This window comes from Heptranchias perlo, chromosome 22 (genome assembly GCF_035084215.1).
Source record: "Heptranchias perlo isolate sHepPer1 chromosome 22, sHepPer1.hap1, whole genome shotgun sequence".
Lineage (NCBI taxonomy): Eukaryota > Metazoa > Chordata > Chondrichthyes > Hexanchiformes > Hexanchidae > Heptranchias > Heptranchias perlo.
This window is the reverse complement of record NC_090346.1, coordinates 31,418,681-31,433,708: the sequence shown is the minus strand read 5'-3', so window position 1 is coordinate 31,433,708 and position 15,028 is coordinate 31,418,681. Positions and strand designations below refer to the sequence as shown.

At 42.7% G+C, this 15,028-nt stretch overlaps 1 protein-coding gene across 2 annotated transcripts in view; it reads left to right on the top strand.

Moving 5' to 3' along the window:
* Window positions 1-14,819, top strand: part of vps35l (VPS35 endosomal protein sorting factor like) — a 113,161-nt gene extending 98,342 nt beyond the window's left edge. Inside the window, exons 30-31 of one of the 2 annotated variants that reach the window (XM_068003191.1) lie at window positions 11,816-11,962; window positions 13,081-14,819. In XM_068003191.1, coding sequence (XP_067859292.1) covers window positions 11,816-11,962; window positions 13,081-13,179 — 246 coding nt within the window. In that variant the 3' untranslated portion in view covers window positions 13,180-14,819. The remainder of the gene's footprint in view (window positions 1-11,815; window positions 11,963-13,080) is intronic. The other variant, XM_068003192.1, reaches the window with a different exon arrangement.
* Window positions 14,820-15,028: the final 209 nt, after the last annotated feature.

The following is a 15,028-nucleotide window of genomic DNA, read 5'->3' as shown; positions in this document are numbered from 1 at the left end:
CATTTGTCTCCATGAAGATTTGCAGAGTGTACCATCTACCATACCCCAAAATGCAGAGATTTTAATGACACTGGATTTTACAGTCTTAAGTTATTTGTAAGGCATATGATAGTTTATCACCTATCTTCCATTGTTTTCCCAACAATTTCCTGGCATCAGTTGTGGACCCTAACGCATGCTGTGTGGCCAAGGCTCTGCAAAAACTGAAGAACAAGGCCCAAAATTGGAAAATAATGCAGGGGAGTGGCTGTTGGATAAACTTGCAAACTCTATTGTTCCCTGCCAGATTCATATATGATGGAGGAAGATGATGCACGCAAACAACCCTGTGTTTCAAACATAGGGGTGTATAAACCAAACACACTAGGGTGGATTTTTCTGGGTCCTGGTCCCAGTGCATTTGTTTTAAGAGTATAAATTCCAGGAAATCTGAGATTTGGATCACAATGCTGGAATTTTGCCCTGTTCCTTCTAAGATCGATTTTCCGCTTGCCTTCATTTCACCTGTGATGAGGAGTGCCTGAAATAGGCACAGCCATTTAAATGCGATGGAAATAGGAGTTATTTGATGTCATTCCTGCCTGCGCGACTTTCCTGCACATCCATTGGTTGCAGGCAAGGAGCTAGACCCACCTGTATAAACGGCTTGCAGGATTTCTGGTTGTAATGCTCCTGCAGCATTTTCATAGAGAATGTACAGAGGCTCGTTCTTAAAAGTTGTGGCCAGGCCTTTTATGGAATCTTGCTAACTGCTGGTAAGAACTTATTTTTATGTTCAGAGGCGAGTACCTGAAAAATTTGAAGCAATCTCTTGGGAAAAGTTTGCAGCTGCTGCTGCAGCGGAGGTTCCTCTTGGACCTAGCTTATTTGTAGGGGAGGAGGAAGCACTTTTGAATGCCAGGAAAGCATTTGAATAAGATGGACACCCACCTGATATTATCCATGTCCAAGGATTTACCAGGTTTACAGAACATTTTTAATACTAACTGAGGAGCAATGCCTTTAAAGGTTTCATTTTACCAGGGAGATGGTAAAAGAATTATATGTCCTACTAGAAGACCACTGTATTGAAGTTCTTTACACGGTGGTCATTCGAGGGTGGAACAAGTGACCCAGAGTCATCTGTGGCATAGGTGCATTCAGCAGGTGACAGATGCTCTGTTTGCGTGAGCCAACAAATATATATTGTTTCCAATGGAGGCCAGGAATATTCAGTCTAGAGCTCTGATTCAACCATGCAATGGATTGCTCTCTACATAGGGTTATTGATGGGACTCATGTAGCCCTTTGCTCTCCTCCTGGAAGAAATGCTCCCATATGCCTAACAAGGGTTGTTGTTCCATCAGCGACCAACTGTGTGTGACAACCTTCTTTGCATTATGTAAGTGACTGCCAAGCAGTTGTCGTGATGCATTCATCTGTACCCTCCCATCTTTGCAGATGAAAATAGAGCAAAAGACTAGCTCCTTGGCGAACAGGTGTCCACTGCTGCCTTGGCTGCTTGCTGAGAGAAGAAATAATGATGCCCATGCCTCCATAAGGATCATCAAAACAGAACTTCTAGTGTTTGGATAGATCAGGGGCCATGTTACCATAATCATCTTTGCTTGCTGTATTGTTCATAGCATAGCTCTTGAGGAGTCCCTTTTAGGGATGGGCAATAAATGCTGGCCTCCCCAGCGACGCCCACATTCCATGAACGAATAATAAAAAAAAATCCATCTCTAGGACCACCAACAGGATGATGGATCGAATGCAGAGGCTGAGGAAAGAATCCTGCAGAGACCTGCGGCAGCAGGTCAATTTGTGAAGCTGTCGTCACAGAAGCCTTTTGCTGCGCCATTCACAATGCTGTCATTTTCCGCTCCACCCCCACTCCACAGACCAACATCTTTATCAAACACAGCAATAAATGTAGAAAAGCCTGCATGATTTACAAACCCCTACTGCTCTCCCTGAAATACTATATATCATCTCTGCTACCTACAGAGCAGGGAAGTTCTCCTGGTGCCCTGACCACACTTATCCCTCAACCAACACACCAAAAACAGATTTTCTGGTCTTTTATTTCTTGCCACAACAAGATGTGCTTCCCCTTCTTAACGGTTGGTGTATGCAACAACTTGCATTTATATAGCACCTTTCACGTAGTAAAATGTCCCAAGGCGTGCTAAACTAGCTATTGTCGTGTTTCTAAGTGGAGGAACATTGTGATGGCTGGCAGCTGCATTTCCACAAGAGGCACTTGGGATCAAGGAGGCTTCACAGCTCGTTAGCCTTGCTCCCTGAGGGACCTGCTTCAGGCTGTGGCACTTCAACTAATGTAGGTCCAGCCTGGCTCTACCTGTATACCAGATCCTGAAGGAAAGGGCAGAATTTTCTTCATGACTGACTGACAACTTTTCCCTTTGCAGTTCTGTCCTGCTGGAAGCCTTTTGTGCCTTGTGATCTACGTGGGAGCAGACTTCACTGCAGTAATGGCATTGCTAAAGATCCTACCCATGGCTTTCTTCATTGAGCCAAGCTGATTTGGTAACATGTCCGAGGAAGAACTGACTGCATTATGGACGTCTAAGGCCTTTATGGCTTTAGTCTGAGTATGCAGAAGGGTTACAAAGTCTCATACAATTGACTGTGCCGATAGGACACTGTTGCAGATGTCTCCAGAGCTGCCCCTCACTCTAAGACAACTTCATATTTTATAATTCTTGTAGCAACCCACACATGAGAGTTGGATTCCTCCATCTTATCTGTCATGTGTTGGAAGCTGGAAGGCACTTCTCTCAAAGACTCCAACTGTCTATGTGCCCAATAGCATTCTTTTAAAAGCTGGGCTCTCAAGGTCAGGATCCCTAGCCTTAACAGCTGCGGACAAATGCAACCTCGTCCTCTGGCAAAAAGGGGCCGCCTGTTCCTTCTCTTTCACTTTCTCTTAAACCTCCTCCTACTCACCTCTGTTCGGTGCATCATCCAATGAACCCAAGAAATAGGAGCATGAGTAGGCCACATGGCTCCTCGAGCCTGCTCCACCATTCAATAAGATCATGGCTGATTTTCAACCTCAACTCCACTTTCCCACTCGATCCCCATATCGCTTGGTTCCCTTAGAGTCCAAAAATCTATTGATCTCAGCCTTGGATATACTCAAGACTGAGCATCCACAGCCCTCTGGGGTAGAGAATTCCAAAGATTCACAACCCTCCTGAATGAAGACATTTTTCCTCATTTCAGTCCAAAATGGCCAATCCCTTATCCTGAGACACTGCCCCCTAGTTCTAGCCTCTCCAGCCAGGGGAAACAGCTTCTCAGCATTTACCCTGTCCAGTCCTCTCATTGAAACATACAAGAGTCTGAGATCACCTCTCATTCATCTAAACTCCAGAGAATATAGACCCATTCTACTCATTCTCTTCTCATAGGACAACCCTCTCATCCCAGGAATCAATCTAGTGAACCTTTGTTGCACCGCCTCCTGAGGCAAGTATATCCTTCCTTAGATAAGGAGACCAAAACTGTACACAGTACCCCAGGTGAGATCTCACCAAAGCCCTGTACAATTGCAGCAAGACTTCCTTACTCTTGAACTCCAACCCCCTTGCAATAAAGGCCAACATTCCATTTACCTTCCGAATTGCTTGCTTAACTTTGTGTTTCATGTACAAGGACACCCAAATCCCTCTGAACACCAATATTTAATCGTCTCTCACCATTTTAAAAACATATTCTGTTTTTCTGTTCTATCTACCAAAGTGAATAACCTCACATTTCCCCACATTGTACCCTACCTGCCACTTTCTTGCCCACTCACTTAACCTGTCTATATCCCTTTGCAGACTCTGTGACCTCCTCACAGCTTACTTTCCCACCTAGCTTTGTATCGTCAGCAAACTTGGATACATTACACTCAGTCCCTTCATCTAAGTCATTAATATAGATTGTAAATAGCTGAGACCCAAGTACTGATCCTTGCAGCACCCCACTAGTTACAGTCTGCCAACCTGAAAATGACCCATTTATTCCTACTGTTTTCTGACTGTTAACCAATCCTCTATCCATGCTAATATATTACCTCCAACCCCATGAGCTCTTGTGTAACAACCTTTCATGTGGCACCTTATCGAATGCCTTTTGAAAATCCAAATATACTACATCCACTGGTTCTCCTTTATCGACCCTGCTAGTTACATCCTCAAAAAACTCCATTAGATTTGTCAAACACTATTTCCCTTTCATAAAACCATATTGACTCTGCCTAATCATACTATGATTTTCTAAATGTCCCGTTACTACGTCCTTGAATTGCCTTCAAACTGACTATCCAAATCTTCCTGGGGCAATGTATGAGTTGATGCTTGTAAGTGTAAGCCATAGTCCATGTTGAGGGGCCTGGGGACCTCTTCTGTGAAGGACCTGTTAGTTGTCCTTGGACCATGCCTTTTTTTTAAAATTCATTCATGGGATGTGGGCGTCGCTGGCAAGGCCAGCATTTATTGCCCATTCCTAATTGCCCTTGAGAAGGTGGTGAACCGCCTTCTTGAACCGCTGCAGTCCATGTGGTGAAGGTCCTCCCACAGCGCTGTTGGGAAGGGAGTTCCGGGATTTTGACCAAACAACGATGAAGGAACGGCGATATATTTCCAAGTCGGGATGGTGTGTGACTTGGAGGGGAACGTGCAGATGGTGGTGTTCCCATGTGCCGGTTGCTCTTGTCCTTCTAGGTAGTAGAAGTCGCGGGTTTGGGAGGTGCTGTCGAAGAAGCCTTGGCGAGTTGCTGCAGTGCATCCTGTGGATGGTACACACTGCAGCCACTGTGCGTTGGTGGTGAAGGGAGTGAATGTTTAGGGTGGTGGATGGGGTGCTAATCAAGCGGGCTGGTTTGTCCTGGATGGTGTTGAGCTTCTTGAGTGTTGTTGGAGCTGCACTCATCCAGGCAAGTGGAGAGTATTCCATCACACTCCTGACTTGTGCCTTGTAAATGGTGGAAAGGCTTTGGGGAGTCAGGAGGTGAGTCACTTGCTGCAGAATACCCAGCCTCCGACCTGCTCTTGTAGCCACAGTATTTATGTGGCTGCTCCAGTTAAGTTTCTGGTCAATGGTGACCCCCAGAATGTTGATAGCGGGGGATTCGATGATGGTAATGTCAAGGGGAGATAGTTAGACACTCTCTTGTTGGAGATGGTCATTGCCTGGCACTTGTCTGGCGCGAATGTTACTGGCCACTTATCAGCCCAAGCTGGATGTTGTCCAGATCTTGCTGCATGCGGGCTCGGACTGCTTCGTTATTTGAGGGGTTGCGAATGGAACTGAACACTGTGCAATCATCAGCGAACATCCCCATTTCTGACCTTATGATGGAGGGAAGGTCATTGATGAAGCAGCTTAAGATGGTTTGGCCTAGGACACTGCCCTGAGGAACTCCTGCAGCAATGTCCTGGGGCTGAGATGATTGGCCTCCAACAACCACTGCCATCTTCCTTTGTGCTAGGTATGACTCCAGCCACTGGAGAGTTTTCCCCCTGATTCCCATTGACTTCAATTTTACTGGGGCTCCTTGGTGCCACACTCTGTCAAATGCTGCCTTGATGTCAAGGGCAGTCACTCTCACCTCACCTCACCTCAATCGTCCTCATGTATGTTTTAATGTAAACACCTATCATACTATTTAGCTTTATCATGTGGCTTTGGAGGAAAAAGCCATCCAGCAAGAGCAGAGCTTTGTTTGGAACTACCTACAATGCACCTAAAAGATTGTTACGTGTCTTGGTACTTTTTTTAAAAAAAAGCACTATATGCACATTAATGTGTCATTGCATGTGAGCTAAACTGAGCTGCTTCGAAATGGAATGGCTTTTCATACTGTGCTGTAAGTAATTGACTTTCATGTTCCTGTTAATGTCAAACTTTATAGAAGCTATGGAGATTGATTCAGTAGTCATTAATGGGGTATTCTGGAAACCACAGCTGTAGCTTAAAATTGAATGATATCCCCTTAATGGTGCGAATAAAACTGAACTCTGAAGTAAAGGCAAAATCTTTTTACTTCTGATTTGTCCCCTTATCACCTAGTCATTCATTGTTCTCTTCCCCTATTCCTCTGACACATTCTGCTCCCTCGAGCATTCCCCTTGTTCCAACTTTTTTGCCTCCTCTAAAATCCTCTTTGTCTATTGCTTCCATAGCTCCACCCCATTTTTCACCCAAGGTATCCTCCATCCTTACTTCCCTCAGCCTCCATCTGCAATGAACAATTCATCATGCTGGGTGATTCCGGTCTATATCTCGGCTCCCCTTACTCTTTCTCCTCTGAAATCATTGCTGTCCTGTACTCCTTAAATGTTTTTTCATTATATAAACTCTCTCTTGCCCATATTCATAGCCACCTGTCTTGGCTTCTCTACTCCCATAGTCTCGATCATTGACAAGACCATCTCCAATCACTCTTTTGTGTCTGCCCTTCCCCTCCCCCCTCTCCCCCCCCCCCCCCCCCAAGTCACTTACAGCTGCACTTTCAAACTCCCAACAGTTGAAATTTTGGGCCTTCCTTTCTACAGCTGGAGATAGGGTGGTAGTTTACAAGGACAGGGGGCCGAGTGTGAATTTTTTTTTGAGAGATGACTACACTTGTTTTGAAAATGGAAATAGATTGTATCTGAGGAGAGGCAGTGATTGATTTTCTAAAATTTCCCTCTGTTCCACATCAAGCATCAAAGCCCCTGTCCCCAGAAAAACTTTTACTCTCTCCCATTCTGGTTATACCCCCTGGAATGACATCATCCACTGACATGGGGTCAGATTCTAGATGTATGCTCATACCACCACCTCTCTCAACACCTCCACTGTCTGCTTTCAGGCTGCTTGTCTGACACCCAGTCTTGGATGAGCCACAGTTCCCTCCAGCTAAATATTGGAAAGATGAAGGTCATTGTCTTTGGCAAATTGCCCCGTCAAAACTCTGTACCCTTGCCACGGATTCCATCCCTTTCCATGACCACTGAACCAGAATGTTGCAACCTCAGCATCCTATCCGACCCTGAGCTGAGTTTCCGACCCCATATCCTTTCCATCGCAAAGACCACCTACCTCCATAACATCGCCCATCTTCACCCCGCCTTGGCCCATCTGCCTCTGAAACCCTTATCTATGTCTTTATCACCTCAAGAGTTTACTCTTCCAATGCTCTACTGGCCGACCTTCCATCTGTCACAGAGCGCGTCCAAAACACTGCTGCCCATATCTTATCCTGCACCAAATCATTACTCCTGTCCTCGCTGACCAACCTTGGCTATCAGACCCTCAACAATTTAAAATTATCATGCTTAAATCCAATCAAGGTCTTGCCCCTCCCTATTTCTGAAACATCCCCTTCCATACCACCACTCCCGAAACTCTGTTCCTCCGACTGGTCTCTTGTGTGTCCCCACTCCCGTGCCTTCAACTGTATAGACCACATGCCTCTGGAATTGCCTCCTTGACCACTTCCCTCTCCTTTTTAAGACTTTCTTAAATCCTACCTCTTTGATGAAGCTTTTGGTGACTGCACCTAATATCTCCTTTTATCAACATCCACTTTTTTGATTACACCTCTGTGATGCACTTTGGGACGTTTTCCTATGTTAAAGATGCTGTATAAATGTAAGCAGTTGTTGTCACCCCCAGTAAACCACTCTGAAGGTGATGGCATTCCCATGCACCTGCTGCCCTTGTCCTTCTAGGTGGTAGAGGTCACGGATTTGGGAGGTGCTGTTGAAGCCTTGGCGAGTTACTACAGTACATCCTATATGAAGTAGCCACAGTCTGCGGAGGGAGTGGATGTTTGAGGTTGTGGAAGGGCTGCCGATCAAGCGGACTGCTTTGTCCTGGATGGTGTCGAGCTTCTTGAATGTTATTGCAGCTGCCCCCATCCAGGCGTGGAGAGTCTTCCATCACACTCCTGACTTGTAAGTGATGGAGAGGCTTTGGGGGAGTCAGGCGGTGAGTCACTCGCCACAGAATACCCAGCCTCTGACCTGCTCTAGTAGCCGCGGCATTTATGTGGCTGGTCCAATTAAGTTTCTGGTCAATGGTGATGCCCAAGATGTTGATGGTAGTGGTTTCCATGATGTTGATGCCATTGAATGTCATGGGGAGGTAGTTGGACACTCTCATTGAAGATGATCATTGCCTGGCGCAAATGTTACTTGCCACTTATCAGGCCAAGCCTGGATGTTGCCCAAGTCTTGCTGCATGTGGGTATGGACTGCTTCTTATCCGAAAGCCAGATGAACAGTCTAGGGTGCCCAGCAGATTTTTTCTTTACTATGTTACACTCTCCTTCCTGAAAATTTTGATATACACAACGAGTTTCTTTTCACAAGTGTTATAAAAAATGGGTTTGTATGATGAAATTAACTGAATTACAGATATCTGGTTTATAGGGTTGCCTGCAATGGAAGATTAATCTCCCGGGCACTCCTAGTAATCTGGGAGAAAAGTGGAGATCACACTTCACATTCACAGTTCACACCTGTGGTTTGTGCCTCTGTACTTTCTTCACCCGCTTGCAGGCGGCCTCCTGGTTCTCAGAAATTCTCACATGACAGCTGCTGGCGCAAAACTACGAGCAAAGATACTCAACTACAAGAGACCCAACCTTTTATAAGGTAAATCAACAACAAAAACAACTTGCATTTATTTAGCGCCTTTAACGTAGTAAAACGTCCCAAGGCGCTTCACCGAAGCATTATCCAACAAAATTTGACACTGAGCTACGTAAGGTGATATTAGGACAGGTGACCAAAAGCTTGGTCAAAGAGGTAGGTTTTAAAGAGCATCTTAAAGCTGGAGAGCGATGCAGAGAGGTTTAGGGAAGGAATTCCAGAGCTTAAGGCCTAGGCAGCTGAATGCACAGCTGCCAATGGTGGAGCGATTTAAAATCGGGGATGCGCAAGAGGCAAGAATTGGACGAGCAGAGATCTGAGGGTTGTAGGGCTGGGGGAGGTTACAGCGATAGGGAGGGGTAAGGCCATGGAGGGATTTGAAAACAAAGATGAGAATTTTAAAATCGAAGCATTCCTGGACCAGGAGCCAATGTAGGTCAGCGAGAACGGGACTTGTTGCGAGTTAGGATACGGGCAGCAGAGTTTTGGATGAGCTCAAGATTATGGGGAGTTTTGGATGAGCTCAAGATTATGGGAGGCTGGACAGGAGAGCATTGGAATAGTCAAGTCTAGAGGTAACAAAGGCATGGATGAGGGCTTCAGCCGCAGGTGAGCTGCGGCAGGAGCTGAGACGGGGGATGTTACATAGGTGGAAGTTGGAGGTGATGGAGCAGTTATGTAGGCGGAAGTTCATCTCGGGGTCAAATAGGACACTCAGGTTGTGAACGGTCTGGTTCAGCCTCACAGTGGTCAGGGAGAGGGTTGGAGTCGGTGGCCAGGGAACGGAGTTTATGGCGGGGACCGAAGACAATAGTTTCGGCCTTCCCAATATTTCGTTGGAGGAAATATTTGCTCATCCAGTACTGGATGTCGGACAAGCAGTGCGACAAACCAGAGACAGTGGTGGGGTCGAGGGAGGTGGTGGCGGCAAGGTAGAACTGGGTGTCGTCAGCGTACATGTGGAACCTGATGTGTTTTTGGATGAAAATCCAATAACATTTGCAAATTGCGGGCAAACATCACGCAATCAGACTTCCAGGAATACTTCCAACTGGAGATGGCAACCCTAAGATCAGATGTCTGGTTTATTGTCACAGTACTACTTGGAAGAGGACAAAGTATTTTGAAATGCTAGTGTCTTGATTATAAAGTTGCTAAGTGATTTACCATAAGAACACTTCCTGCAATCCCATTAGGATGGGCTGCTGGAAGAAGGTTGCTTGCTTCTGATCAGAAAAATTAAAGATGCTTTGAGCCAATGATGAATAAAATGTGGGGGTCAAATTGGCCAAACTCAAACAATGTATATGTGTGGTCCTTATTGTCACCCCCATGGGGACACCCTCTTGCCTTTGGATGAACATCAACAACCTATAGACAATCATCTTTAGCTCTGATAAACCAGCCTTCAAAGCAAGCACCTGCTCTTCACACGAATCAAAATAAAGCACATTTTATGTGTTAACAATTTGTTTTGCCCAACGGTGGGGCACAGGGATGAATTAGGCTCTGCAATCTGTCCCTCACAAAGACTGCATTCTGTTTTACTGAGGATCTAGATTGCTTATTTTTTTTCTGAAGTTCTAGAAGAATTCAAAGGGCCTAGCTTGACCCTTAGTTTATAAAAAGGTTAATCAAACAATGACAAACTTCCAGTACTAAGAACACAAGAAATAGGAGCAGGAGTAGGCCATACGGCCCCTCAAGCCTGCTCTGCCATTCAGTAAGATCATGGCTGATCATCTACCTTAACTCCACTTTCCTGCCCTATCCCCATATCCCTTGATTCCAAAAATCTATCGATCTCAGTCTTGAATATACTCAACGATTGGAATTCTCTACCCCAGAGGGCTGTGGATGCTCAAAGATTCTGCATGAAGAAATTCTTCCTCAGCTTTGTATCGTCAGCAAACTTGGATACATTACACTCGGTCCCTTCATCTAAGTCATTAATGTAGGTTGTAAATAGTGAGGCCCAGGCACAGATATTTGTGGCACCCTAGTAATTACAGCCTGCCAACCCGAAAATGACCCGTTTATTCCTACATCTCTGTTTTCTGTCTGTTAACCAATTCTCTATCCATGCTAATATATTACCCCCAACCCCATGAGCCTTTGTGTAACAACCGTTCTTGTGTATGATGTTGAACTGTTAAACACATTGCTTATACTGCTTGCTTCTGTAAATAACTTAATTTGCTAGTAAACCTTTTTAATAGTTTAGTCTGTTATGAAGTGTCTGGTGTGGCTGATATTACCCATCTTCTGAAGTGACAGGAGACCTGGCGGGATCCTATGTACTATCCGGTAATAGGCTTACAGTAAAAGAGGGTTGTTGACCTGTGGCATATTGTATCCTGTGGAAGTGCACTGAGTGCTGCAGCATATTTACCAATTCTAGATCAGTTTTACTTAGTTGAAGATCCTCAATTTTCTTGAAATTTGAAGGGCTCTTATTTGTGTATTTTTACGGCATGATTTCAGACTGTTGTGTAGCCTGCAAATATTTTTTTTAAGCATGAATATTTTACCATTAAATAAACTTGCTCAAGCATCTGTTTACAAGTAAATTATTGTTAATTTCATCTCCTGCCTGTATGCAGTGATTCTGGTTTTTAAAAAAAAAACTAAATGCCATTCTTAAAATGTCAGTGATGTGATAGCCTAAACAATATACAGAGGATCTCTACATACCTCTGGTATGAAGATTATTTGTTTTCACTATATATTAGTGGATAGACTGGAGAAGCTGGGGTTGTTCTCCTTAGAGCAGAGGAGATTTGATAGCAGTGTTCAAAATCATGAAAGGTTTAGATAAAGTAAATAGAGAAACTGTTCCCATTGGCGGAAGGGTTGAGAACCGGAGGACACAGATTTAAGGTGATTGGCAAAAGATTCAAAGGAGACGTGAGGGAAAACTTTTTTACAATAGTTATAATCCGGAGTGCGCTGCATGGAAGAGTGGTGGAAGCTGATTCAGTCGTGGCTTTCAAAAAGGAATTGGATGAATACTTGAAGGGAAAGAATTTGCAGGGCTACGGGGAAAGTGCGGGGGAATGGGACGAACTAGATTGCACTTACAAAGAGCCGGCACAGGCTCGATGGGCCGAATAGCCTCCTTCTGTGCTGTAACCATTCTATAAATATGAAATATTCAATATGCCTCTTCTATTCTACAGACTTTGAAGCGACAGAGTGCCTTGGGCTTGACCTTGTTTAACAGTATCCTTAGCTACGGAGACCTGCAGAACAATAAACTTAATCAGTTAACAATAAATCTGTGGAATCTTGCCCAAAAACATGGGTTTGCTGAAACCAAAACCATGGTAAGGGCAGAATGCTAGAGCTATGATGTATCACTGTTGTAATTTTACAATATGCTTGTTTCATGTTGCAGCAGTGGGTTAGAGTCACAATATTCTTCCAATTGCCATGTACTTATTTTAAAGAGTTGATGGGTTAAGGATGGCAGAAAATGGCAACAGTAGGGACAAAACAGGGGCACATGAGTTATTGAGGAGAGAATCCATGAAGTTTTGTTCTAGGATTTTAACAAATGTTAATTATTTTTTGGACTATTTAAAATGGCGCATTGGTTCCATTTATAATTTGGTTAACTACCTCTCATTCTGTATAATTTAGTAAGTCCCATCCCTCTTTACAATGGGAGGAACAGATTTTTATTTTGTAGCTGTGGTTAATATCCTACTTAAATGGTTTTAAGCGGTTCAAGAAGGCGGCTCACCACCACCTTCTCAAGGGCAATTAGGGACGGGCAATAAATGCTGGCCTCGCCAGCGACGCCCACATCCCATGAACGAATAATTTTTAAAAATGATTCATTTTTATAGACTTTGGCAAAGGTATTTAATTTGAAGTTAAATGAAAAGGATATTAAATGTGACTCAGAATTAACTTTTGTTTGAAAATAAAAATCCCTAATCACTTTAGCAGAAGAGAGTAACACAAGTAGATGTATTTCTGAAGGAATAAATGTTGTAGACTGTTAATCTCATCCCCACTTCTCCATTTCCTCATTAACATAGCAAAATTGATTTATCATTGCATTTAAAACTTTGTCAAGTTGACTTATTTTATTGGACAGAGCTAATTTATTGTCATACATATTCTGCTTAGTAAAAAGATGCTGAATTATAATTCTAATGTACTGTAAAGAGTTTAAAATATAAAATTGAGATGTGCTCAAGTTTTAGAGCGCTCTACTTCTGTTTGCAAAAAATTACAGTAGAGCTGTGCTCAGTATTTGATTCATTAATCACATGTTTGTCTTCTGTCTGAAAATTCCTGTGTTTTGAAATTATTCATGGATGAACATCATGATAATTTATAATACATTTTGTAGATATTTGCAGAAGAGAGTTTTCTATTGACCATCATTTTATTATGAACTATCTGCACTTCTGATCAATGTTCTTTTTTTAAGGTGAAAACATTAGAACACATCAAACGTCAAAGTAAACAACCAAACATGAGTCATTTTGCAGAGCTGGCATTGAGGCTTCAACTCCAATCACGAACATAAGGCTGCCTCTTGTTTGTGTTACTCAAAAGCACAACTGCTAATGAAGGATGATGTTTGCCTTTAATATGGACTATCACTTTAAATGTACTTAAGTTCATAACTTCAATACTGTTTGTGAATTACTAATCTGTTTGCTGCCTACTGAAAAAATGAATGTATAGGTAAGAGGAAGACTGATCCACACAAAATCAGGGTAACCCACGATTTTCCACATGATTCTCGATCTGTTCTACTATCATGGGGAGATCCAAGTGAAGGTCTGATAGTTCAGTACAAGGAGGGAACTAGGATTAGTCTTGATTATTGTTGTGTACTTTCTAATGATCAATATCAGACCAGCACTGGAGAACTGGGAGCAGGTTGCCCATGTTTCATCTGCACCTGGCAGTCCAGTGAGACCCAAGAAAGAGAGGAATACCTTTTTTGTAAAAGTATTACATTAATGCTGATATCTAAAATATGATGTAGGTGGAGACAATAATTAGCAAGTACTTGTAAATCTTGATTTTATTATTGGTCGTCTAGTCCATGACACCATTTACTAAGGAGCAGAAGAGTAGCAGTGGAAATGGTTCATTCAGCTGGCTGAAATTGATCACTGCTCATTTCATTATATTGTACTATCTTTTAGCCAATATCTGATGCATCAGATCTGAATGATTCTGCCTCCCCTTCCTCCAATGCATTAGTGATTTATGTCAGCTTCTGGTCCTGTGGCTGGAATTTCAAGCTCTGTATTTGCTGCTGTAACATTTATTACATTGGTTCAGGCCAGCAGAGAGAATATTTTTTAGGTTTATACAGGCCGCTCACCTTCATGTTTTTTCCTCGTGTGTGTGTGATTGGTCTCATCATTTATTTCCACAACCACCATCAATACTGGTTAGTGATCACCTACGAGGCAGTATGGAACAACTGGATTCTTTGGCTTTCATTCCATGTAGCATTTCAACTGGTGTCTCAGTTAAGAACTTAATTGAGGCATGTGGGTTTGAATGATGGGAAGCCATGGGGCTTGCACGCTTGTGTAGGGTATTCAAAAATAGAATTACATGAGCTGGGGTATAAATTAATTTAAAACATTCTAAGGGAAGATTTTCCCTCCAGTATTTGAAAATGTGTTTTTCATATACTGGCTTACAATTTCACTACAAATAGGGAACAGAGGAAATCTTTTCCCGCTGTCATTTAGGGAAAAAGTTGAGAAAATTTCCATACAGGCAACTGAGTAAGGGCTGGAAATGATTTTCAAATTCAGAATATATAATATAGTAAATGGCATGTTTTGGGGAAATATTTAATACCTTCATGCAGCAATTTTTTTGTTTTCTAGACCAAGGACCAGAAACGGATGCTTCAAAAATAAAGTGTAAACTAAAACTGTCCTGATGAATATATCTTGTACCAGCTATAGTATTAAATCTGTTTTTTAATGGATTTAAAGCAAACAAAAATCATGCCTTGTATCTTTAATATGGTAATGGAAGCAAAGTGCAGTTGTCAAATATAGTGGTAAATTCCAAGTGATGTGTAGTACATAATACCTGTTTAGCAGATTGTAAAATGACAAAACCAGTTAAATTGCACTCTGCAATATGAAAACTTCAATATATAAAATAAACCAATGTTTATTACATTTCTGAACATGTGTTCTCTTCCTCATTTTGACTTGGCAAATAAATAACAATGAAAATGGGAGACATAATTTTATGTCAATATGACCCATAGATTTATCACAGTTGAGTATCTTTGAGAAATAATCCATTTTTAATACATTTGTACCATGAGATGATTTTCACTGCCCAAATTATTTTCCATATATGGTCATGTTAGTATGATGAACCTAATT